General features: G+C 34.3%; 1 protein-coding gene across 1 annotated transcript; it reads left to right on the forward strand.

Moving 5' to 3' along the window:
* Positions 1-1226: 1226 nt before the first annotated feature.
* Positions 1227-17513, forward strand: LOC126887153 (uncharacterized). The gene is made up of 3 exons (XM_050654515.1): positions 1227-1916; positions 12788-12879; positions 16939-17513. Exons 1-3 carry the CDS (start codon positions 1670-1672, stop codon positions 17347-17349), a joined length of 750 nt encoding a protein of 249 aa, XP_050510472.1. The 5' UTR covers positions 1227-1669; the 3' UTR covers positions 17350-17513.
* The last annotated feature ends 7444 nt before the right edge of the window (positions 17514-24957 follow it).

Below are 24957 nucleotides of genomic sequence, written 5' to 3' on the forward strand. Positions count from 1 at the left end.
CTGATATTCAATCTGCACTCAGAGCACATTTTTGAAGAGGCTCTAAAAGATATTGATGAAGGCATCTCAATAAATGGAGTCAAGCTCTATAGCAGATGATACAATAGTATTTTTCAATACCACAGAAGGGCTGCAAAACTTGATGAACAAAATAACGGAAACAAGTAGGTAGAACATATGGATTAGATATAAACACCAGCAAAACCAAGCTAATGATCATCAGCAAGCGAAACATAACTGGAGCAAATCTGTATGTGAACCAAATCAGAATTGAACGTGTTTCACAATACAACTGCTTGGGAACTATAATCAATGAGTCGTGTGACAAAATTCAAGAGATTAGACGTCGCATCGGAAAGGCAAAAGGTGCATTCGTGACTATGAGCTCCGTGTTGAAGAGCCATGACCTCACCCTAAAAACAAAAATAAGGCTCCTTAAATGTTAGGTACTTGTACTCAGTGCTTCTATGCGGAGTAGAAATGTGGATATTGAAGGCAGAAACTCTATCGAAACATCAGGCTTTCGAACTATGGTTGTACAGAAGGATCCTGAAGATACCATGGACAGACAAAGTCACCAATGAAGAAGTGCTACGGAGGATGAACACAACCGCAGATTTAGTCAACATCGTGAAGGGCCGTAAGCTGCAGTACTTGGGACATATAATGAGAAATCAAGGCAGATACGAGCTATTCCAATTCATTTTACAAAGTAAAATTGAAGGAAAAAGGGCCTCAGGACGAAGAAGAATATCCTGGCTTTCTAACCTGAGAGCATGGTATAGAAAGACCTCAACACAACTATTCCGTATAGCAACCAACAAAGCCATCATAGCCAGGTGTTAGTTTTTTTCAGTTTTTTTTTATTTTTTGCATTTTGGTTGATTTTTTTATAATATTTTTAATTTTAGTCACTCGTAACTAAAGAAAAGCGTTCCTTAAAAATGTTTTTTTCATATTTTTTTATTTTTTTTTTAATATTTTACAATTTGTAAAGAGTAAAAATTCACTTTTGAGTTAACTTTTTTTCTTTTTCCCTTTTGTGTTAAAAAAATCCCGCAACAGGGGAAATTTCTCTCTGGTTGGCAACACTGGTCAACCGTCTGCGAACGCTATCACGCTTCGTATAATTTGTACGGCGAGACGAACAGCTTGCGAGCTGTTTGTTCGGCGCTCGTCAAACAAAGGATATTCGCAGTCGCAGTTGAATATGGACGGCGTACGTACGTAGCGATATTAATTGTCTGTTTCCTGTCGTCGAATCGAAATTGTGTGAATGACGTGTTCCTAGAGATAAGAAACGTGAGAAACACAATGTAATACATTTTTATTTTATAGTTGATAAACAAGTACATATATTTACATTTAGAACGTGACTTTGAGATAAAATTACAAATTCAAATAAACTTCGCGGAAGTGTTGCTTGGTTCGTCGCTTTTAATGGATCGTGATAAGTTTGAGATGGGTTCTCTGTAAATATATTTTCAACGAACCGTACGCCAATAGTTCGGCTCGCATAAGTGTACCGACCTTGGGACGTATAGGATATTCGCAGTTCAATTTGGACAGTGCTCCCAGCGATATTGTCTGTTCGTTTCGTCTCATCGATATTGTATGACATCTTCCTAGTTTGAATATAGTGTGTATTTTTCGTGAACCCAAGTTTTCCATGATGGCACAGTGGCCCGACGATAAATGCATTGAACTTATTGACTTATATCACAACAAGAGGATACTCTGGGATCCGAAAGACCGTGACCATTTCCAAAAAAGCTTAAAAGATGACGCATGGCGCGAGATAGGTGAGACTATGGATACGCCAGCAGAAGACTGTAAATGGAAAATGATAAACCTATTGGCATCTTTTAGGCGCGAGAAGAGAAAGGTCTCCAGAGGGACCTGTGGAATAGGAAAGGGTGAGTTGAATAATACAGGGTAAGGCAAATAAAGGGCCTATTAGAAATATCTCGAGAACTAAAGGCAACAGAATCATGAAAATTGGAACAAAGGGGTTTTGAAGGATGATCTATTAAATGAAAATATTTTCATCTCTTTGCAACGTCCGGTTATACCGGAAGTTGCTTATAATTTCGTTTTTTTAAATGGGACACCCTGTATATTTTTACATTTTAGGATTCTCTTTGACGTATTCTTTCTTAAAATATGAGGTTTTGTAATATTATACAGGGTATTTTAAAAGATAATTACGTTTTTTTTTATTAATTTCGTAGCAAAATTAACACCCTGTAGAATTGTAGTAGTTTGACATCTAAAACTCTACTTACGTTCAAATGATTTTTAATATACTCTACTATTGTTAAAAATCATTAGTACCTATAGCTAAATTTTTAATTTTAGTATACAGGGTTGGTCGAAACTCGGAATGAGTATTTTCTGAGTTTTCTTAAATGGAACACCCTGTATTTTAGTATTGTAATGAAATAATATTTTATGGTACTATTTTATTTCTTAAGCATTCCTTTTATATACAAGAAATGGACATGTTAACAGTATTTATTCAATTATATTTTTATGACAGTGACAACATTATATTAATCTAGAAACATAAAAACATTAGTAACTAAGGTAGATATTAGTAGCCTTAGATCTTAACTACTAAATATATAACAGTCCTCCGCCCCAATTCCCAACTACAAGACTAGAGGTGCTGGCAGCAGCTGATCTAAGTGACGTTTCCAAAGTAGACCATCATCTGTTCGTATTTCATAATGTAAGTAACCTATGCGTCTGATTACCTTTCCAAATACCCATCGTTGATCACTGCAGTACTTTCTAGCCTGAACTCTGTCTCCCAAGGCAAATTCCCTACCAGGTGTAGGCCTGTCTGATGGAAAGGAAGTTGTGCGTTTGCAAGGTTTTCTTAACATTGCATGAAGATCCGTTCTAATTTCTCGTCCGAACATAAGCTCATACGGGGTGAAACCGTTAACACCTGGTGTACGACGTAAACGTGTTCGTACTTTAAGTAGTTTATCAGTTAAGCTATTGCTCTCCCCCGCTAAGCTGCGCAAGGTCCTTTTTATAGTTTGTACAAATCGTTCTGCTTGACCGTTCGTTGCTGGGTGATATGGAGCAATAGTTCTATGGGTGATACCGCAATTGGATAGAAATTTGTTAAATTCGGCTGAAACAAATTGTCGGCCGTTGTCAGATACCAGCACATATGGATTTCCGAACGTGGCAAATATTTGTCTTAGCGTTTGTATACACCACGAGCTAGTTGTTACCTTTGTAGATATAATTTCCACCCATTTTGTATATGCATCTACCACAATGAATAGTTGAGAACCAGAAATTGGTCCAGCGAAGTCAATATGGATTCTTTGCCAGGGACCTGTGGGCTCTTCCCAGTGATGTAAATGTGTCTTTGCTGGTTCATTTTGTTCTAAACGGCATGATCTACATGATTTCACTTTTTCTTCAATATCTTTATCAATATTTTTCCAGTAGACATGACTGCGTGCTAGTTGTTTCATCTTTAATATACCAATATGTCCCGCGTGCAGTTCGTTAAGAATAAATTTACGAAATTTATGTGGTATTACGACCCTTGTTCCTCTTAAAATACAGTCATCTTGTAAAGTAAATTCATTGTCGTTGTATCCATATTGTTTCAGAGATTGACCTGTTCTTAGTGCTTTAATTATTTTCTGTAATTCGATATCATTTTCTGTCTCCTTAGCGATTATATCTGGGCTAATTTCTAATATCTGAATTTGTTGTATTTGGTATAAGCCATGTTGATCTACTTCATATGTATTTGTGTTCTCAACAGGAAACCGCGACAAGAAGTCTGCGTTAGCATTTTTTGTGCTTGTTCTGTACTGTATATCATAATCAAATCCAGATAAAAAATGAGCATAATGAAAAAGTCTCATTGTACTCAGTTCTGGTAGATTATGGTGGGGATGAAAGATTGATGTTAACGGTTTGTGGTCAGTAATCAGAGTAAATTTTCGCCCATAGCAAAAATGAAAAAATTTCTTTATACCCCAGTATATCGCAGTCGCTTCCTTATCAATCTGACTGTAATTCTTTTCGGCATTGGTTAAGGTTCTTGACGCAAAAGCTATCGGTCTTTCTGAGCCGTCTTCAACTAGGTGTGAAAGGACTGCTCCAAGTCCTGTTGGTGAAGCATCCGTGGCTATGATTAGAGGTTTTCTCGGGTCGAAATGTGTTAATACGTTTTCACTTGCAATTTCCGTTTTAATTCTGTTAAAACTTTCTTCGCATTTCACAGTCCAGGTAAACTTGTTATCTTTCTTCAAGAGTTGATTTAGAGGATTTGATATAGACGCAAGATTAGCAATAAATTTGTTGTAGTAATTAGCCATACCCAGAAAAGTTCGCAATTCGTTTATATTAGAAGGCCGTTCCATACCTATTATAGCTTTAATTTTGTCTTTGTTCTTATGGAGCCCATCTTTATCAATTTTATGTCCTAAATAGTTTATGTTCTTTTTAAAAAATTGGCATTTTTCTTTATTCACCCGTAGGTTATTTTCTTTTAACTTGGTAAGTACCTCTCTTAATCTTAGTAATAGCTGGTCTTCTGTTGATCCTTGAATTATTATATCATCAAAAAAACATTGTACGCCTTCTAAACCTTTAAGTAAATTATCCATGAATCTTTGCCATAAACTGGGAGCCACTTTTACACCAAACATCAGTCTGTTTACTTTGTATGTTCCCATATGAGTGCTTAAAGTTTGTATTAGGGCGCTGTCTTCGTCCATCTCCATATTAAGGTAAGCTTGTTTAATATCTAATGTGCAAAATAATTTACCCCCATTCATTTTGGCAAAAATATCTTCTATGATAGGTATCGGGTATTTTTCGTCTTTAATAACTCTATTTAAAGTTATTTTGTAATTGGCACATAGTCTGATACTCCCATTAGGTTTAACAATAGGTACAATAGGTGTACCCCAATTACTATGGTCGATTTTTGTTATAATACCTTCAGAACTTAGCCGTTCTATTTCTGCTTCTACTTTCGATTTTAGAGCGTATGGAATTCTTCTAGACTTAATGAAAATTGGTTGTGTATTTTCCTGTAAGTTCAAACGAGCTTTAAAATCTGGTATTTTTCCTAGGTCTGATCTAAATACTGATGTTGCAAATTCTTCAAGAAGTTGGTCTAATTTGGGTATTTCAACAGTTTGTAGTCTTCGTACATCTGCCAATTCAATATTTATTTCTTTCATCCAGTTACGTCCGCATAAAGGATCAACGTCCTTAGCTATAATGTATAATTTGCTGAAGAAGGTTTGGTTCTTGTAGTTACATTTAACATAAGCAACTCCAGTAGGTTTGATTACTTCTCCTGTGTAAGTTCTTAATATTAAGTCTGTTTTAAAAATTTTCTTTGGAATGTTCAGTTGTTTGTACAATTTTATTGATATAAGAGATAGTGTAGCCCCTGTATCAAATTCCATAGTAACTGGCCTATTTTCAATACTGATTGTAATTGTATATTTTTCAGATCGTTCATCCTTAACAAGGTTTATTTCGCCAATAGATTCTTCACTTGTATTACTGGTACAATCATTAATCTGGAGTGCATTGTTTCTTTTTAAACAAACGTTTGCTAGGTGTCCCTCTATTTGACATTTGTGGCAAGTTCTTTTAATGGCCCAACATTCGTTGGACCTATGATCTGGTTGTCCACATCTGAAACATTTTCCCCTTAAGTCTTTTAATGTTATATTATCATGTTTTTTCTTGTAAGTACATGATCTTTGAGGGTTTTTTACAGATGTCGATAATTTGTTCACCTTTTCAATTTCATTACGTATGTCTGCAGATATTTTATTGTTTTCTATTTTTCCCATTTCAATTGATGTAGCTATCTGAACTAATTTTGAGAATGTGTGTATTTCTCTGTCTTGCAGAATTTTTATTCGAATTTCGCTGTCATGCAATCCTCTGATAAACTGTAACGATAAAAATCCATCTATTGTGGACTTACAACAATTCTGGCATTTAAATTCACAGTTAGAAGCAAGTTTCTTGAGTTCTGCAGCGTATGTTGCCACAGTTTCATTTTGTCGTTGTAAATGTGTAACAAATTTATGTTGTTGAGCCCACAAACTAGGTTTAGGATCAATAAAGTCGTCAAGTAGTTTAATTAATTCTTCAAAGCTTTTATTTAATGGATCCTCCGGAGAACAAAGATTATGTAAAGTATCATAAAGTTGTGGAGAGATCGTAGATAATAGAAAGTAAATTTTACTTTGCTCATCTGTGATGTTATTTAATAGGAAAAATACCGTCAATCTCCTTGTAAAGTTATTAATTGTTTCTGTTTCTTGTAATGGTTGAAAATTAACTTTTGGTAATTGAAGGGCTGAGTGGATGAAGGAGGTATGTAACATTTTTACAAAAATCTAGTTATTCTCGTAGATGAAGGAGGTATGTGTTAATATGTTTTGTGGAACTAACAGTAGCACTCTAAGAGCCATATTAAGAGAAATACTAATGTCCAGAAGGAGGTATGTATCAACAACTACTTATATTTGTAGTGGATGAAGGAGGTATGAAACATAAATAGCACATACCTCCTTCTTCCACTAGTGTCCTGATCAAGTTCTGTAACATACCGCCTTCATGCACGTAACAGCTAGCTGTGAATGAGCTGTTCACCATTTGACAAAAACGATTGTTGTGATTAACACGTGTTTTGCGAATTTAAGTTGTGTTAAGTAATATTGCTCACATTGATAATTGAAATGACTTCAAGGGGAAAGATAATGTTACAGTTAGCTTTAAATGATAATATTTTAACTGCCAGCGAGAGTATTGACAAAAATATAATACAAGCCATGAAAAATGAGAATTCTAACCTAAAAATGCCAATTTCATCAACAAGTAGTGACTATTCTACAGGCAAGAATGAAGTTCGCCAAGAAGAATGTAAGTATCTTTTTTATAAAATATGAAATTCACGTAGGAATATTTTGTTATATTCAATGGTACCTATTTTTTATTGTTATAGGGAAAGTGCCATATACTTTCACAATGTGTCCAAGTGTTAACTTGGAGGTAAACAGTTCTGCTCTGACTTCAAATGTATAGTTTAATAACTTTTGTTTTTTTAATCAAACAGATATTCGAAATTACAAGTAATACTACAGTTTTCCTTATGTAAAAACTGACATTAATTAAAATTAAAAAATCTAACAAAATATTTCCAACTGTTATTATTATGAATATGGAAATTAACAAATTTGGCAAAAGTTTTATGTCATGACTTGGTCAACTGTTTTGTTATGATTATTATGTAATTTGTCATAGCAAGACACGACTTATAATGTGCTAAGGGTAGATTAAGGGCCTTATAACTACTTCAGTAAATTGACTATATCTTTTGTTTTTCAGATGATGGAGAAGACAATAACTACGATTCAAGTTGCGATACCTTATTCGGGGACAACTCTAGTGATGAATACGTGCCAGATCCGGAAGATTACATCAACTCATCATCAGACAACGAGATTGATAATGAGATGGTAGATGCACAGAGTAATAATGAACCGATGGAAGAAGAGAATGATATACTAATGGAGGATAATAACATACTAGTAAGTCAGGCAAAATCTAATGAAAATATTGTTGGACAAAATGAAAAAGAGCATATATTGCCTACAGTCCATCGCAAAAAGAAACATTTCCAACCAAAAATAAAAGTAAGTAGAAAAAGGCAACGAAATGTTGATGAATGGAAGAAACGAAATGCTACACTCTGCAGGCAAAGAGGAGAGGCCTACACAAATTATAAAGGTGAGTTGAAACCTGCTAAGAATATTGTCAAAGGTACTAATTTATGCCCCGAAAAGTGTCGCCGACAGTGTTCCCAGGTATTTACAATTGAAGACAGGGAAAAAATTTTGTCATCGTGGTACAAACTGGATATAAATGCTAAAAACTCTTTTCTGTATAATAGTATCAAAATAATCCCCACACACCGACAAAGAACTGGAGCTTTAAAACACAAGACCGCCTCATTCCAATATAACGTAACATACGGGGCAAAACAAACTATTACATGTAAACGAGCTTTTGTTTCGTTATACAACATTAGCATGAAGAAGGTTGACTTAATCCAAAAGCAAATTAAGATGGGTTTAGCTGCTCCTCTACCAGACAAAAGAGGAAAACACTCAAATAGACCCAATAAAATTCAAGATGATGTTGTAGCTTATATAATCCAGCATATTTCAAGTTTATCCCCCCGTTAGCTGGGGCTCAGGCGATCGACAAGTTTAGTGGATTTGCGATTTCCGGTCGCTAGTTCGAGCCTCAGCTAGGTCATGAAATTTATAAAAAGGCCAACGCCGTAGTATAAAACTCAATAGAGTCTACGGCTTGGTCTGAAATAAACTGGCGTCTGATCGGCCTATGGAGGAGCGGTACGGGAAGGGATAAGGGCTTCCGGCTCGGTGATACTCCTCCATAGATCCCTACCGAAGGGCGTTGACGCCTAAGAACGGTGTATACATATATTTCAAGTTTCCCTTCAGAATTATCTCATTATTCAAGAAACTGCAATATCCATAAGAAATATCTGTCTCCGCTTTTATCGCTTCCTATTATGCATAAACTTTATATTGATACATGTAATGCAGACAAAGTCCAAAATCGATTTAAAGTTAAAGAATGCACGTACCGTAATATTTTTAACAATGAATTCAACTTATCGTTTGGACACCCGAAAAGTGACACTTGCAGCACTTGCGATTCTGGTGCTGCAAATGAGGAACATATTGAAAATTATAAAGCAGCGTTTGAGGCTCAGAATATCGACAGGGAACTAGCCAAAAATTCAGATGGTGTTGCATATATGACATTCGACCTCCAACAAACGATGCCGTTGCCTAGACTCAGTACTTCTAAAGCATTTTACCTCCGCCAAATGTGGTTCTATAATTTAGGCATACATATTATAACTAAAGAAGTTGATAAAACCATTTTTTGTACATGGACTGAAGACCAAGCATGCAGGGGTAGTAGTGAGATCGCTAGTTGTCTTTTAAGAACCATTGAAGTTGAGCTGGCACTTAAACAAAAAAATCATTTAATTATTTGGACAGATTCGTGTGCAGGGCAGAACAAAAATTTCCTAATTGTGTGTGTTTATGAGTATCTTATACAAAAAGGAATATTCCAAATAATCGACCATAAGTTTCCTGAAGTAGGTCATTCCTACTTGGATTCAGACCGGGATTTTGGCCGAATTGAAAAAAGATTAAGGAAACATCAAACTATTTGTACTCCACAACAATACCGTGAAATTATTGCATCTGCCAATAAAAAGAATAATATGGTTATTGATATGCAACATCATTTCAAAGACACCGAGAACCTTCTAAATAAAATGCAACTGATGAATAGAAAAAAGATGTTCTAAACGAAAAAGTATATTTCCGTGATGGCATTAAATGGATCCGTGTAGATACCTATGGGTCCTACCTCTTCAAGGAGAGTTTCGATTATGGTACTCCTTTTAAAAAAATCAATATTTTTAAAAATTTGAAAAAGCCCTCCACACTTTCCGAAGATTTTGACATTCCAAGACTTTTCAGGAAAACCGGTGCACTATCAAAAGAGAAAATTGATAACTTAACACAACAACTTCCCTTCGTTCCAGAACAACACAGGTGGTTCTATGAGCTTATTTTGCGTGAAAATAATGAATAAACTTAAGGGGTGACAATTTTCGATATCCTTGGTGTTATTAAAATATGTATACGTATTAAAAATAAATATTATTTTGAATATCTACACAACAGTATTTTCAATTGTATGCATATAACCTGTTTTATCCTTTAGACAAAGATGAAATATACAAAATATTTGTGGAAGAACGAGGTATGTACACAACATCTTTTTTTTGTCTGGTTAGCAGATATTTAAACATTTTCTCAACTTCCATATTAATTTCACCACTCATGAGAACAGTATGATTATTTAAGCATTTGATAACCAATAACTACAAAAAAGTTCTACAATGAAAACTTTGGGGTCAAATATCTCAAAACTTACTTTTTGTTACATACCTCCTTCATCCACTCAGCCCTTCAATTGTATCTTATGGTCTATGTTTTGAATTTTCGTACTACATAAAACATCTTGGTCGTTTGATCCATTTTTCTTTCGCAAAATTAGGAGTTTGGTCTTTATCACTGTATATTTTTCTTCAAATTCAAATCTTTCTTGTGTTTCTTGTTCTATATCTGCGTCTTCAATTTCTTGTTCGATATCATATTGTATATTTTGAAATTTCTTTATGGTTTCGTCTAACGTATGTAATCTGGATTCAATTTCTTCGTTTGTGATTTCTCGTTCATGTAAACAGTTTTCAGTTTTTGTCAGAGTGCCTCGTAAACAGGTTCGTACTTTTTTTAGCTTTTTAATGTCCATTCTACTAATCTCGTCGCCAATTTTATATACAAGAAATGGACATGTTAACAGTATTTATTCAATTATATTTTTATGACAGTGACAACATTATATTAATCTAGAAACATAAAAACATTAGTAACTAAGGTAGATATTAGTAGCCTTAGATCTTAACTACTAAATATATAACAATTCCCTATACCTAACTGCTTTAATTTGTGCGTAATTGTTAATCGCACCAACAATCTTAACTACGTAGGTATTTTGATAGCTAAACCATTATTGGTAATTTTAAGGACCAGTCTGGATTAATATGTATTTATTTCTGAAAAATTATTTGGGATTGACTATTTTCACGGCCAACCTAATAAAATTTGACGTATTTTTTGTTTCAATTAATATTTAGCTTGAATCACCAATAACTCACAAATTAAAGCAGTTAGGTATAGGGAATGCCTAAGAAATAAAAAAACACTATAAAATATCATTTCACTACAATACAAAAATACAGGGTGTCCCATTTAAGAAAACTCAGAAAATACTCATTCCGAGTTTCGACCAACCCTGTATACTAAAATTAAAAATTTAGCTATACTAATGATTCTTAACAATAGCAGAGTATATTAAAAATCATTTGAACGTAAGTAGAGTTTTAGATGTCAACAGGGTGTGAATGTTGCTACGAAATTAATAAAAAAACGTAATTATCTTTTAAAATACCCTGTATAATATTACAAAACCACATATTTTAAGAAAGAAGACATCGAAGAGAATCCAAAAATGTAAAAATATACAGGGTGTCCCATTAAAAAAAACGAAGTTGTAAGTTCCGGTATAACCGGAAGTTGCAGAGATGAAAATATTTTCATTTAATCATCCTTCAAAATCCCTTTATTCCAATTTTCATGATTCTGTTGCCTTTAGTTCTCGAGATATTTTTAATAGGCCAGTTATCTGCGTCACCCTATACAGTCGGAGATATAGAAGCGGATTTTGCTCGTGATAAGTAATATGGACAAACTATACGGGGATATGTTGAATTAGTCATGTACATGACTTTCTCACGCGAGCGGACACCTGAGCGGGGGATGAGGCTAGTTATAAGGGGTCAATTTTAACGGTTTTTATTATTTTTAAGTTCTATAAGTGGTTTTATTATTTTTCTTGTGATGCTCAGGATCGAGATAGTGCACCAAAATTTGGGAATAAGTAGGCCATGACGTATCTAAGCAAAATCTCCAGGAGCGGAACGTTGCGTGGGGGACAAAGGGGTGTGGGCAGGGATGAATATAAAATTTTATAAGGGTTTTTTTGTGTCGTTTGTGATTGAGATAGTGCACCAAAATTTGGGAATAAGTAGATCATGACGTAACTACGCAAAATCACCAGGGGCGGAACGCTGCGTGGGGACAAAAGGGTGTGGGCAGGGATGAATATAAAAATTATAAGGGGTTTTTTGTTATCGAGATAGTACACCAATATTTGGAAATAGGTAAATCATGACATAACTAGTAAAATCTCCAGGGGCGGATAGATAAAATTAAAAAATTTTATATACTTATTCAAATGAAAAAACGTTTTTTTTTTCTAATTTAAACACTGTTTCTATCAGTTAATAATAAAAATTTCGAGAAGATGTGTAATAATTTGATAAAATTAATTATTTGCATAAATCAATGTTATAGAAACATAATTTGAAAAATATAAGAAAATTTAATTTTTTCTGTACATTCTCTATATTCATCCTTGTCCGCCCCTGGAGATTTTATTTAGTTACTTGGTGATCTACTTATTCCCAAATTTTGGTGCACTCTCGATCACGAACGTCACAAAAAACCCCTTATAATTTTAATATTTACCCCTGCCCGCACCCTTTGTCCCCCACGCAGGTTTTGCCCTAGAGATTTTGCTTAGATATGTCATGATCTACTTATTCCCCCAAATTTTGGTGTACTATCCCGATCACGAACGTCACAAAAAACCCCTAATAATTTTTATATTCATCCCTGTCCCCTTTGTCCTCCATGCAGCGTTTCGCCCTTGGAGATTTTGATTAGTTGCGTTAACTACCCATTCTTAAATTTTGGTGCACTCGATCATGATCGTCACAAAAAAATAATAAAAACCGCGACTTTGACCCCTTATAACTACCCTCGTCCCCCGCTTAGGTGTTCGTCTGGGTGGAAAAGTCATGTACACGACTAACTCATTATATCCCCGTATAGTTTGTCCATATTACTTATCACGAGCAAAATCCGCTTCCAGCTCTTGGACTAATACAGAACCTCTGAAAACCTAAATTGTATTTTACCAAATAAAATTGCGTTCATTAAAATGAAGAAAATAAATTCTAATATGTTTTTAGGTAGAGACGAAGCATATGAAAGTAGATGGTTTGCGTATGCTGCCATGCGATTTCTTGAAGATCGAGATCCTCCACGACGAAGAAAGACAACAGTAAGTAAACTTATATTTATACTTTTAAACATGTTTCTGCTGTTACTTAACAACACTCGGATTTTCTGAAAATTCTGAGTGGATCTTGTTGGAGTCACTTGTAGTAGTAACATCGTTTTCTTCTTCTATTTGTATAGACATGGCTCTATCTGTTTTTTTTTTCAATGTGCCTCCAATAAGTTGTCGTTCCCTCGTTTTCGTGGTCTTCTCACTGATCGTCTTCCTATTGGGAAACCGTCTCTCGCCGTCCTTACCACTCTGTTTGTTGTCGTTCGGCATATGTGGTCATTCTATTTTACTCTTGTGTTTCTTACCCAGTTCATATCTTTCCCGACCTCGAATCTCCGTCGTATATCTGTATTTATAGCTCTATCCCATAGTGTCTTACGGAGCAACCTTTTTGCCCTCTGGTTGTTTTTGTAAATTCTGCCTTTCATTTCTTTTCCGATATTGTTATTTCTCCATATTGTGTCATTCAGGCAACCTCCGCCTCTGTTTGTTCTATTCACTTGATCCTCCACTTCTGTTTCGAGCTTTCCGTAGCTAGATAGTGTGATGCGTAGATATAACTCCATCACTTGTTCTATCTGACCCTCCAGCTCCAATTTAAATCTTATTGGATTTGCTGTATAGACTTCAAACAGGCGTACGACTCAGTCAAAAGAAACAGACTATACTATATATTGACTGAATTGGCAATACCACACAAGCTGATTAGACTCATTAAAGCCACAATGGATGAAACTCAGGCATGTGTACGAATACAAAGTGTAGCCCCAGATGGTTTAAACTGGCACTGGAGTATGCGATTAGGTAAATGCAAACTGGACTAGGAAACCAACTGACCAACAAAACGGTTCAACTGGCTGCTTCGTCTGGAAATTAACACAGAAAAACAAAAATAATGATACAGACGAGAAGAAGTGGGTAGAAGAAGAGGAAGGATTTTCTGTTATAACCATGCATTTTGTCTTTTTTGGGGAAATTAACATGTTAAATTTTGTGACATTTATATTAAGTTGGTGCAGCATACGTTGTAAATCATCATCACGTTGAGAGATTAGTATTGCATCGTCTGCATAGCAGATTATTTTAAGTTGTTTTTCTCCCATTTGGTATCCTTTCTTAGTTCTTACTTTTTTTATTATTTCATCCATGATCAGGTTGAACACTAAAGGACTCAAGGAATCCCCCTGTCTTATCCCATTGTCAGCTGCAATTGCGTCAGCTAGTTCATCTTAACTTTTACTTTTTATTGTGTTATTCTGTTAGATAAAAAAAACAGTAAAATCCTTTATAAAAGGTATATATTTAAAATCCCTAAAAAGGGGCTACATCACAATCACATAACTAATTTTAGACCAGTCATCATCAGTGCGTACGTGAAGTTTACATGCTAACCACCAAGATATAATTTAACAAAAAATATGCTGGGCATAGGTCTCCCTCAGGTTTCCATCTGTCTATGTTTTGTGCGGCTTGCATCCAGTTACCGATAACCCTCTTCAGATCGTCGGTCCATCTGGTTGGTGGGTGTCCTCTGCTCCGCAGTGCTTCTGGTCGTGGCCTCCATTTAACAATACGTTTTGTCCACCTGACAATCTGGCGACGTCTCCTGTCCAATACCACATTATCGACGCGATGTTTTCGACAGCGTCTGTTGTTTTTCTTCTACGACGTATTTCTTCATCTGGGATTCGATCCCTCAGGATGACACCGAACATCTGGCGTTCCACAGCCATCTGATTTATGGCTCCATAGCAAGTCTTTGGTATTTTGGTATATTTGTTTTATGGGTCACGACCGTCGGCGTCGGGCAGCATTCCCTTTCTCTTTCTTTTAGTGCCTTCGTTATGAGATTATTTGCTTGCTCAATGCCTTCTATTTCATTTTCTAAGTATTGTATACGTCTGGTTAGTATACCTTCACAGATGTCATTGTTTTCTGGAGAAATCCAATTCTTCTTTCGTGTTTCGAAGATCATCTTGGTTCTTTCCAAGTTGATATTTAATCGTATCTTTGCTCTGATTAATCTGTGGTGGCTTCCTATCGAACAATTTTTAAGTACTTCAATGTCTTTAATCTTTTCTGCTCGTTATGATAAAATCTATCTCATTTTTGACACTGCCATCTGGTCTTATCCATATCCATTTACGCTGAGGCTTTTTATCGAAAAAAGAATTCATCATGGATAAATTTTCCTGGTGTAAGAAGTTGAGCAGTCTTTACCCTCGTTCATTTCTTTCTCCGTACTCATACTTGCCCATTGCTACTTCTGCATCATCTTGTTTAAAACCCATTTTCCTATTAAAGTCGCCCATAATTATTGTGTAATATTCTGGTGTAAAGTTAGTCCAGGGCGCATCTGTTTTGAGATGGACGTTGAGAGGTGACTCATATTTTTTTGCAGAAATTTCTTGGAATTAACTCCTATAATAATAATTGGGTTATGCTCCCACTCAAAAATGTCCGGAACGTTGTTTAAATAATCAAAATGTCAAAAAATGAAGGAAAAATTCGATTATTTTCTTCGCTTTTTGATTATAATTTTCAAATTATTCACTTTCGAGAAAAGTTGTACAGATATAAAAGTTGCATAATTATATTTTTTACAATATAGAATTAGTTACAAATTTTAAAAATTGTCACCCTTGTTGCAAAATAGCAATAATTGCGAAAAAACCATAAAAAACAAGTATTTGCATTTTACGTTTTTTAACCATTTATGCTACACTTAGGACCTTCATATTTTACCAGAAAAATTATATAATATAGTAAAACAATACTGTAAATTTCGTTAATATCGGTGCAATAGATTTTGCAAAATAAATTTTGCAATCCAGCTTCCGCAAAAAAAATTCATTTTTTCAAAATGTTGCATGACTGAAAATAAATCAGATAGCATGTTAAATTTTTTTTACGTATAGAAGAATACCGTACCTTTCGTTTGCAATTTTTAAAATTAAAATCCATTAACTACCACGGCGTCAGGAATTTTTTTAAATAAACATTAATTTTTAGTGCTACGCGCAGGACAGCGGTGTTCGATTCACACAAGTTGATTTCCACCAAAATTGCTTTCAATCTTTATCTAATATATTATTTTCTTACACTATATTTTGTTGTGTTTTAATATTTTAATTCCACAAAAATCAAACTAATTTTATTATTGTTTGTGAAATATTGTTTAAACAGTTGCATATGTTTAAAAATAATAAACTTTTATTCTCTAACTTAAAATATATGAACAAAGAAAGTTTTTGCCAAAAAAAATGTTATTTCAAAGGACAGAGCATATGTTTTTATTTTGCAATAAACAAATTTATTTATTTATATCGAAATGTACTAAAAATTAAAATGTGTCAATCATTATCAAAGGTCATTGGAATGTCCAATCAGAGCAAACTATCCGCTGTCCTGCGCGTAGAACCAAAAAAAATGTGTATTTAAAAAAAATCCTGACGCCGTAGTGGTAAATCGTGTGTAGTTCGCAAAAATTAATACTTTCAAAGTTATAATCAAAAAACGAAAAAAAATCGAATTTTTTGACATTTTGATTATTTAAACAATGTTCCGGACCTTTTTGAGTGGGAGGATAACTCAAATATTATTATATGAGTTATTTTCAAGCAATTTCTGCAAAAAAAATTTGAGTCACCTCTCAACGTCCAAATGTATTAATATTTTTACAGATGCGCCCTGGTCTAAGTAGGTAATGCTGTTTTTAAGTCATCATAAAATAAAATTAAATTAAATTAAAAATAAATAAATAAATAAAAATAAAATAGAATTTTATGATGACCTTATTATATGGTGACCTAGCTAGAGCAAATATAACAATATTGAAATGGGATTAACTATGTAAAAACTCGGTACTTAAGTACATTGATCCTTGTGTAACAACAAGCTTTCCATGTAGGGCATCGATGGCATGACAAAAGTTCCAAAATGTTTCAAACGTATGTGCAACTTTCTTCCAAGCTGTGGAAGCTGTGGGTAGCTAAAACAAATATTATTACTACGTGAAAATGAAAACAATAATAATTATCCGTGTTTCAGAAAAAGGATAATCTACACACAGAAGAACAGCGAGATGTATTAGCAGACGAAATGCATTTAGAAGAGGCAGTGTACCAAGAAGAGGAAACAGCAACATCCAGTTCATCTTTAATACCTCGCCCTGATCCATCAAGATCCCCTCGTACAACTGCCAACGAAGATACTCCAGCTGCTAAAAAGCGACTTCATAAGAAGGATACTTCAGACTCAGAAATGATGAGCAGTGCCTTTTTGATTTTAAAAAATGCTGCGGAAAGCCTCAACCAGGACTCTACTGAACTAGATGAAATAGATGCATTATGCAAGTATCTTTCTGCTAAAGTACATAAGTACTCTCCTGCAACGCAGATAGGCGTGCAACATGCTGTTATGGATGTCATCATGAAAGCAGATAGAGGGTTTTTTGATTAACAGTTAAGACTCTACTCTCATCACACTTTATTCATACCTTCCCCACTGCAGCCACTATACCATCTCCTTCTACAATATACTGTCATCACACTTCATCTACATCTCCACAACACAGTGGCGTAGCTAGCCCCACGGGGGCCCCATATCAAAGTTTGTCGCAGGGCCCTTTTCCACGACTGATATGGGATAGTGCTAAGAAAATGTTCAACAAATAAATCAAAAACGCTTGTATAGAATAGAATAGAAATATGCTTTATTCTCACTGAAAATTTTATAATTTTAGGGACAAAGCTTACAAGGAGTCAGAAAAAAACAATAATAAATACAGTTTACTGAAATTACATAAATCGTCAATATTATTACAAAAGTTAAGGCAGGGCGATCCTTTGTCATCATTACTCTTCAACTTATGACTAATATAAAAAATAATGCGAAAAGCGAAAATTAATAGAGAAGGACTCCTATATAAAAAAGCCACCGAGTTTTGGCATTTTCAGATGATGTGGTGCAGGCAAGGGAAAAAGAGCTACAAAAGATAGTACAGAAAATAGTAAAAGCAGCGAAGAAAATGGGACTGTACATAAATGAAACTAAAACAAAATGTATGGCGTGGACAGATGGTCATTTCAGGAATAGACAAAAGTTTAAAGTAGAACTAAGGAACATCATACGAATTCGAAATGGTAGAAAGGAGCAATACCTAGGAGCAATAATATCACGTAAACCGAACATTAAAGAAGAAATACAAGGTAGATAATGGCAGGCAATGGAAGTGTACATGCGCATAATGGAATACTGAATAGCAAGTTTTTATCAAGAAATATTTATTTCAAATTTAATGTAAAACATTTTTGTATAGAGGGTTGTTCATGCTAAACGCATAGTTTTAGAAATATTGACGAAAAACGTAAAAAACTACGAATTTGCCGATTTCTCCCCCCTCTCCCCCCAAACCCGACGCTCAAAATGGTGTGAATTTTTTCTGAACATTATGTGGACCATATAGAACAATTTGGTGTTGGAGGAAAACTTTCACTTTGGATGTCTGGGTTTGGGTCTAGTTATATCAAACTAATATAAAAAAAACAACCATATAACCAAGAGTAACATACAGCAGTGAGACATGGACAATGACAAAAAATGAACAAAATTTATTGGAGATCTAGGAAAGGGAAATCCTGAGGAATATTTATGGAGGCATAATAAGGAAGGGTTTATGGATAAAAAGATCAAATAACGAGTTCAAGGAATTATACAATCAACATAATATAATAGGAGTGATAAAGGCACAGATACTTAGATGGCGATGTCACTTAGGAAGGATGCCAAACACGAGGACTCCAAAAATGGTATTAAACTACACTATAGTTTCAAAAAAGAGAAAAGGAAGGCAGGAGAAAAATAGATGGAAGCAAGAGGTCGAAAAATATATGGAAAGAATGGGACTAAGAAGACCAGAAAAGAAAAATGAATAACAGGAAGGAATAGAGGAAAATCACATATCTAGCCACAGAAGATCTCAGTACATAAAGAAAAGTGAAAATAAAGAAAGACCAAACTTTTCAAGCCATGTGTCTAAGGCCTTTAGTGCTATTGTGTATTATATATTATTACAAAATAAAAGATAATGAAATAAAACAAAACAATCTATGGCAAAATTTAAATAAATTGCAAATTACGTAATATGTACAACCTTAGGAACTAATAAGTTTTACGTATTACACCCAAATATAGATAATAATAATAAAACTATTAAACTCTAAATCAAAGTCGAAAAATAGATTTGAATTGTTGAGACTCTTGTTTGAAAACAGATTCAGTTTTTTCAAGCCAAGGGTAATTGGATATTGAAAATGAGCTTAAACATAGGAGTTCTGTTCTAACGGGGAGCGGCCGGCAAATAGATGTAGGTACATAAATACCATTGATAGATAAAGAACAGATCACGAAAATATACCCAAACAATACACCAAAATTGCAATTTGGCATTATAAATTATACAATGTCTCACACACAGCCAACGCAACGGTGAATGAACAATGAAAGGTAGCTTGAAAGCAAAAAAGCTCTGTTGATGGAATAGCGGCGAGCGGTAGAGAATAGAAAATAGATAAATATAATTTATAATATATAGATAAAGAATCCAGTACACGAAAATGTCAATATCCAAACAATATGCACTGTTTTAAAGCGTTTTAATAGTGAAATAATTTTAGAATATTATGTTCATTTTTTTTAAATGGAATTTTGTTTCTACATACTGCACTGGGGCCCCTGAATGTCGGGGGCCCCGTATAATTGATACGGCTGATATGGCGGTAGCTACGCCTCTGCCACAACAGCAGACAACGGATTCTACTTTATATGCTCCATTATATGATCCATCTTTACCTTATCATCTTTCTACTGTGAATTATCTCGTTTCTTAGTTCATTAAAATGTTACATTTAGGTTTCATTTCTTAGAGGAGTCAATTTTATTTTTTTAATGTGTAGGGGAGTTCAGTAGAAGCTTAAGTTCAAGTTTTTAAGGTCGCCACCCTTGTCCCCCGGCAGCCATATTGGAAAAAGGGGTCAAAGGGTTTTCGCGCTGTATCTTCTAAACTAGTAATCCTACAGAAAATTTAATTACACATAAAATGTAGCAAATTAAATTTTCTACAATTTTATATCTATTACTTTTTATCGTCAAGTGACCAACAAAAAAGTTATAAATAAAAATATGAGAAAATTTTGTAAGAAGTTTCCTTTTGGAGGTTATAACTTTTTTTCCGTTCATTTCACAATAAAATAATATCAAAGCGATTTTGTAGAGGATTTTTCAATGAACAATTTTCGCTGTAAAGTTGTTTAATTTTATTTATTATCTAGGTTTTACAGCGCTCCAATCTTGACCAGATTCTCGAATTCTCATAGGAATACAATAAAGAATAGTATATTGTACAACAAGAGAGAAAAAAGACATATTTCTCACGAGCGTAGAAGAAGGCGAGTGTCGCAAATCAAGCGATGGAGAAATATGTCGTTTTCTCACGTGTTGTACACTGTACTTTTTCTATGGATGCGTTTTTGCCAAGAGTTCAAACTTCAAAATTAAATAATTCAGGTGTTTTTATGTAGATTATACGCCAAAATTGAAATAAAATACATATTATACACATGTATTTAATATTCTTAATATTTATATACTTTTATTTATTTAAAATTATAGTTACCAGTTATATTTGAACAGTTTTGAAAGGTAATTCCTGGTAAGTTTTAATTTGACACATTTTATTTGACAAACATATTTGTGTTTGTATTGTGCATGGAAACCGTGGAAACCGCGATTCTACGTATGGAACCCGTGAGAAAAAATATTTCTCACTGCAATGGCCGACTTTTCTCACACCCTGAGAAATCGTTCGTTTTGAATGTATGTAAGTAGTGAGAGAAGTTGCACATTGTATAGCATCCATAGAAAATAGCTATTTGTATAACAAGGGAGGAAAGTGCTACTTTTCCTCCCGAGAATGAAGTTTACTGCCCGACGCGTAGCGGAGGGCAGTAATCATTCAAGGGAGGAAAAGGCACTTTACTCCCATGTTATACATATGGTTTTTCCACCTTCCTCAAATAACAAATCATTTTTTCATATTTACTTAATTTATTTATGTAACTAACCAACAAAATTTATTAGAACCAAAACTAACAAGTAGCACAAGTAGGTACAATATAACTGTCAACTGTCAAATATAAGTCAAATTATTAATGTAAACATTGTTAAATCAGAATAACAATGTACTGTTTTTTACCATTCTGCAAAATACAGAGTGTTTTTAAATAAACGTTAAAATGTATAGATACTTAAGTAATAGAAAATAGATATTGTACAGGGCGTCAATAAGTTATATTTCATGAATAGAATATCATGACGTCACTTTTACTTTTCCTCCCTGGGGAGGAAAAATATTTTCCTCCCTAGGGAGGAAAAGTACAACTTTGCTCCCTACAATCAGGTCCGGAAAAGTATACTTTCGGTAGAGGTAGGTGGAAAAAAACTTTTCTATCTATATATTAGTCGAGCGGCAGCAATATTTATGCCGACCACGAAAATCAAATTTAAGGTGAATGACCAATTTTGTTCTATTTTTATGTTTTCGAGGTCGCTGAATCTGAATATGAAGTTTATTTTTATCTAGATTTGGTGGAACATGTTCAAAAATCAAATTTTATACAAAAATGCCGAAAATCAATTTTGATGATTTTTCAAATTTACCTCGCTGTATCTTTGGTCGCTGTAAATATTTCCTTCTGAAAATTTTACTGTTTAATCTCTGAAATATGTAGATAATAAAATGGGATTTGTTTTAAATATTTAAACACATTAAAAAAGGAGTTGTTAGTTTTAAAATATTTTGTCATCATATTTCGTTAGTTTCATGTTTACTTAAAAAAGTTGAGCGACAAACTTTTTAGTTTATAATTTTAACCGACACAACAATAAATATAATTCATGAAGAAGTTTTTTGGAAAATTTTAAGTCAAAATATACAATAGGAAAAAAGTTATGTTGCTTCATAAACAAGCGGCACACCCCAAAAAACGCTTATATTTCGAGATCCTCACCACGGTGTGGTGAATGGCTAATTTTGATGACACTTTATGATTTTGATAACAAAAATTCGTTTTTTGCTCTTCTTAAGAATTTTGCAATATGCGGTTGCGTCATTCATCTTCTGAACCGGCGAATTTGTCCTCAAACAACTTCTTGGGCCGTTGCTATATAATATGCTTCGGGTGATAAGTTTTATAACGGGGAGAAAGGTCAAAAACAGATTAATAATAGCATAGGAATGTTAAAATCATAATAAATTGTATGAATAAAAAATATATATATAGGTAGAAAAGTAAGCCTAACTTTTGTTTTTATTATATCCCTATTGGCATTCGAGAATCTGGTCAAGTTTGGAGCGCTGTAACACCTATATAAATAAATGGAATTAAACAAATTTATAGTGGAAATTGTTCGCTGAAAAACCCTCTACAAAATTGCTATAATGTTATTTTATTGTAAAATAAACTGAAAAAAAGTTATAACCTCCAAAAGGAATCTTGTTAAAAAATTTTTACATATTTTTGTTTATATCTTTTTTGTTGGTCACTTGACGATAAAAATTAATGAAAATAAAATTGTAGAAAATTTAATTTGCTACATTTTATGTTTAATTAGATTTTCCGTAGGGTTGGTAGTTTACGAGAAATAGCGCGAAACCCCTTTGTACACCATTTCCAAGATGGCGGCCGGGGGACAAGGGTGGCGACCCCAAAAACTTGAACTTAAGCTTCTACTGATCCCCCCTATATATTAAAGAAATAAAATTGACTCCTCTAACAAATGCAACGTACGGCTTAAAAAATGTAACATTTTAATGGAGTATCTACAGTTCCCAGTACTCAGTTGTCCACTTCAAACTCCCCAGTTTCATCAGAAAATTTTGAAGATTATGTTAAAAGTGTATTTGTGGTGCAACGTGGTTATAATTATGTGAAATGTATTTGTTTACTTATAATTTTTTGAAATAAATAATTACCTTTATGTATCCTTTTAGTTCAGGTCCAAGTGCAACACAAACTTTTGGTACTATGTAACCTATGGCTTGCTTTGAAGCCCTAAATAGATACTGCAAACTCGTAAATGAGTCTCCACTGGCAAACAATCTAAGCGTCACTGCCAATCTCAAAAAAATAATAAAATGTCAGTTATGCAAGAAGTCGGTTTAGATGGGAAGACATCAAACTACTATATCAGCTTATACGTATACGCTACCAAAACGCCAGAATTAAGCTTCCACGTCCGCAGAAGTAAAAATTAGGACGAGAGTTAAACAAGGATGTGTTGTGTCACCCCTGCTATTTAATCTTTATTCCGAATTTATATTTAAAGAGACACTAGATGATTCCAAGGACGAAGTCAAGATGAATGACGTAAACATCAATAGCATCAGATACGTCGATGACACGGTGTTGATTGCGGATTTCGACTTGGGTCAACAACGACTCATCGACAGGATCAACAACTCGATCTGTGGGCAATTCGACATGAAAATAAACATTAAGAAAACCAAGATGACGTCAATCCGAAAAAACAGAATGTACCTCAACCTTGCTTGAAAAAATAGTTGGCAAATACCAAAGTGGCTTCTGTAGACAGAAGTCAACAATAGACCAGATATTTGTTCTGCGACAGATCGTCGAAAAAACAAGTGAACATAACATCGACACACATCATCTTTTCATAGAGTTCGAAAGCGCATATGACAATATAAACCGAGAATTCTTAATAAAAGCAATGAATGAATTTAATATACCAATACAACTAATAGAACTGATAAAAGAATCTCTAAAAGTAGAAAGTAAAATCCGGATATAAAACGAACTAACGGAAACAATAGATGTGACAAAGGGACTACGCCAGGGAGACGCTCTCTCATGAATCTTGTTCGACATCGTACTCGAGAAAATAATGAGGGACACAACAGTCAATACTCGAGGAACAATCATTAATAAAAGCGTGCAAATACTAGCATTTGCAGTTGATGTTGACATAATCGCAAGTTCAAGAAGAGAAATGATAGAGGCATTCAATCAAATAGAACGAGCTGCACAAAATAGTGGCCTTAAAATCAATCAGAACAAAACAAAATATATGCAGGTAAGTAAAAACGCAGAAATATGTCAGCCACAAAATATAACAATAGGAGAATACAACATTGAGGGGGTAAATACATACTTAGGATCCCTAGTCACGTCTGATAATAACGTAGCGGAGGAAGTGAAGAGGCGAATATTTATTGCCAATAAAAGTTACCATGGCTTAATTCGGCAACTAAGATCAGATAACATGGCAAGAAAAACAAAATGCCGAATATACAAAACCTTAATAAGACCGGTACTCACATACGGCTCAGAAATCTGGACACTCACTAAAAGATAGGAAACATTGCTAGCCACCTTTGAAAGAAAAATCTTGCGACACATATATAAGGGCACAAAAGAAAACGGAATTTGGCGAAGAAGGTACAACTTTGAACTATACAAAATATACCAGGATCCGGATATCATAACATTTATTAAAATAGGACGGCTGCGTTGGATGGGACATGTAGAAAGAATGGAAGAAGGCGAAATACCAAACAAAATATTCAAACAGATGTCAGTAGGAAAAAGAACAAGAGGAAGACCGAAGCTGAGATATTTAGAACAAATAGAAAATGATATAATAACCTTAAAAATAAAAAACTGGAGAAAAAAAGCACGAAACAGATCAGAATGGAGAACAATCCTGGAACAGGCCAAGACCCAGAAAGGGTTGTCGAGTGGTGACCCAGTGGTGATGATGATGACCTCAACCGCACAATAAACGGGCACATTTTAGAAGAGGTCAATAAAAAGTACTTGGGGTGTTGGATCAGTAGCAGCCTAAATCCTGATCTAGAAATAACATCGAGAATAGAACAGGCCAGAAAATCTTTCGGAAAAAATCAAAAGACTACTGTGATGTGATTCTCGAATAAAACTCAAAATTCGACTAAGTACGTTTGTCAAAATGCTACGTCTGCTCGACTCT

This window comes from Diabrotica virgifera, chromosome 6, assembly GCF_917563875.1.
Source record: "Diabrotica virgifera virgifera chromosome 6, PGI_DIABVI_V3a".
Classification (NCBI taxonomy): Eukaryota; Metazoa; Arthropoda; class Insecta; order Coleoptera; family Chrysomelidae; genus Diabrotica; species Diabrotica virgifera.

What these genes read in the sequence shown, in the direction of transcription:
- LOC126887153 (XM_050654515.1), top strand. Translation starts at nt 1,670, where the DNA reads ATGATGGCACAGTGGCCCGACGATAAATGCATTGAACTTATTGACTTA. An exon ending in GACCTGTGGAATAGGAAAGG is followed by an intron (nt 1,917 to 12,787) that starts GTGAGTTGAATA and finishes ATATGTTTTTAG; the next exon opens with GTAGAGACGAAGCATATGAA. An exon ending in CACGACGAAGAAAGACAACA is followed by an intron (nt 12,880 to 16,938) that starts GTAAGTAAACTT and finishes TCCGTGTTTCAG; the next exon opens with AAAAAGGATAATCTACACAC.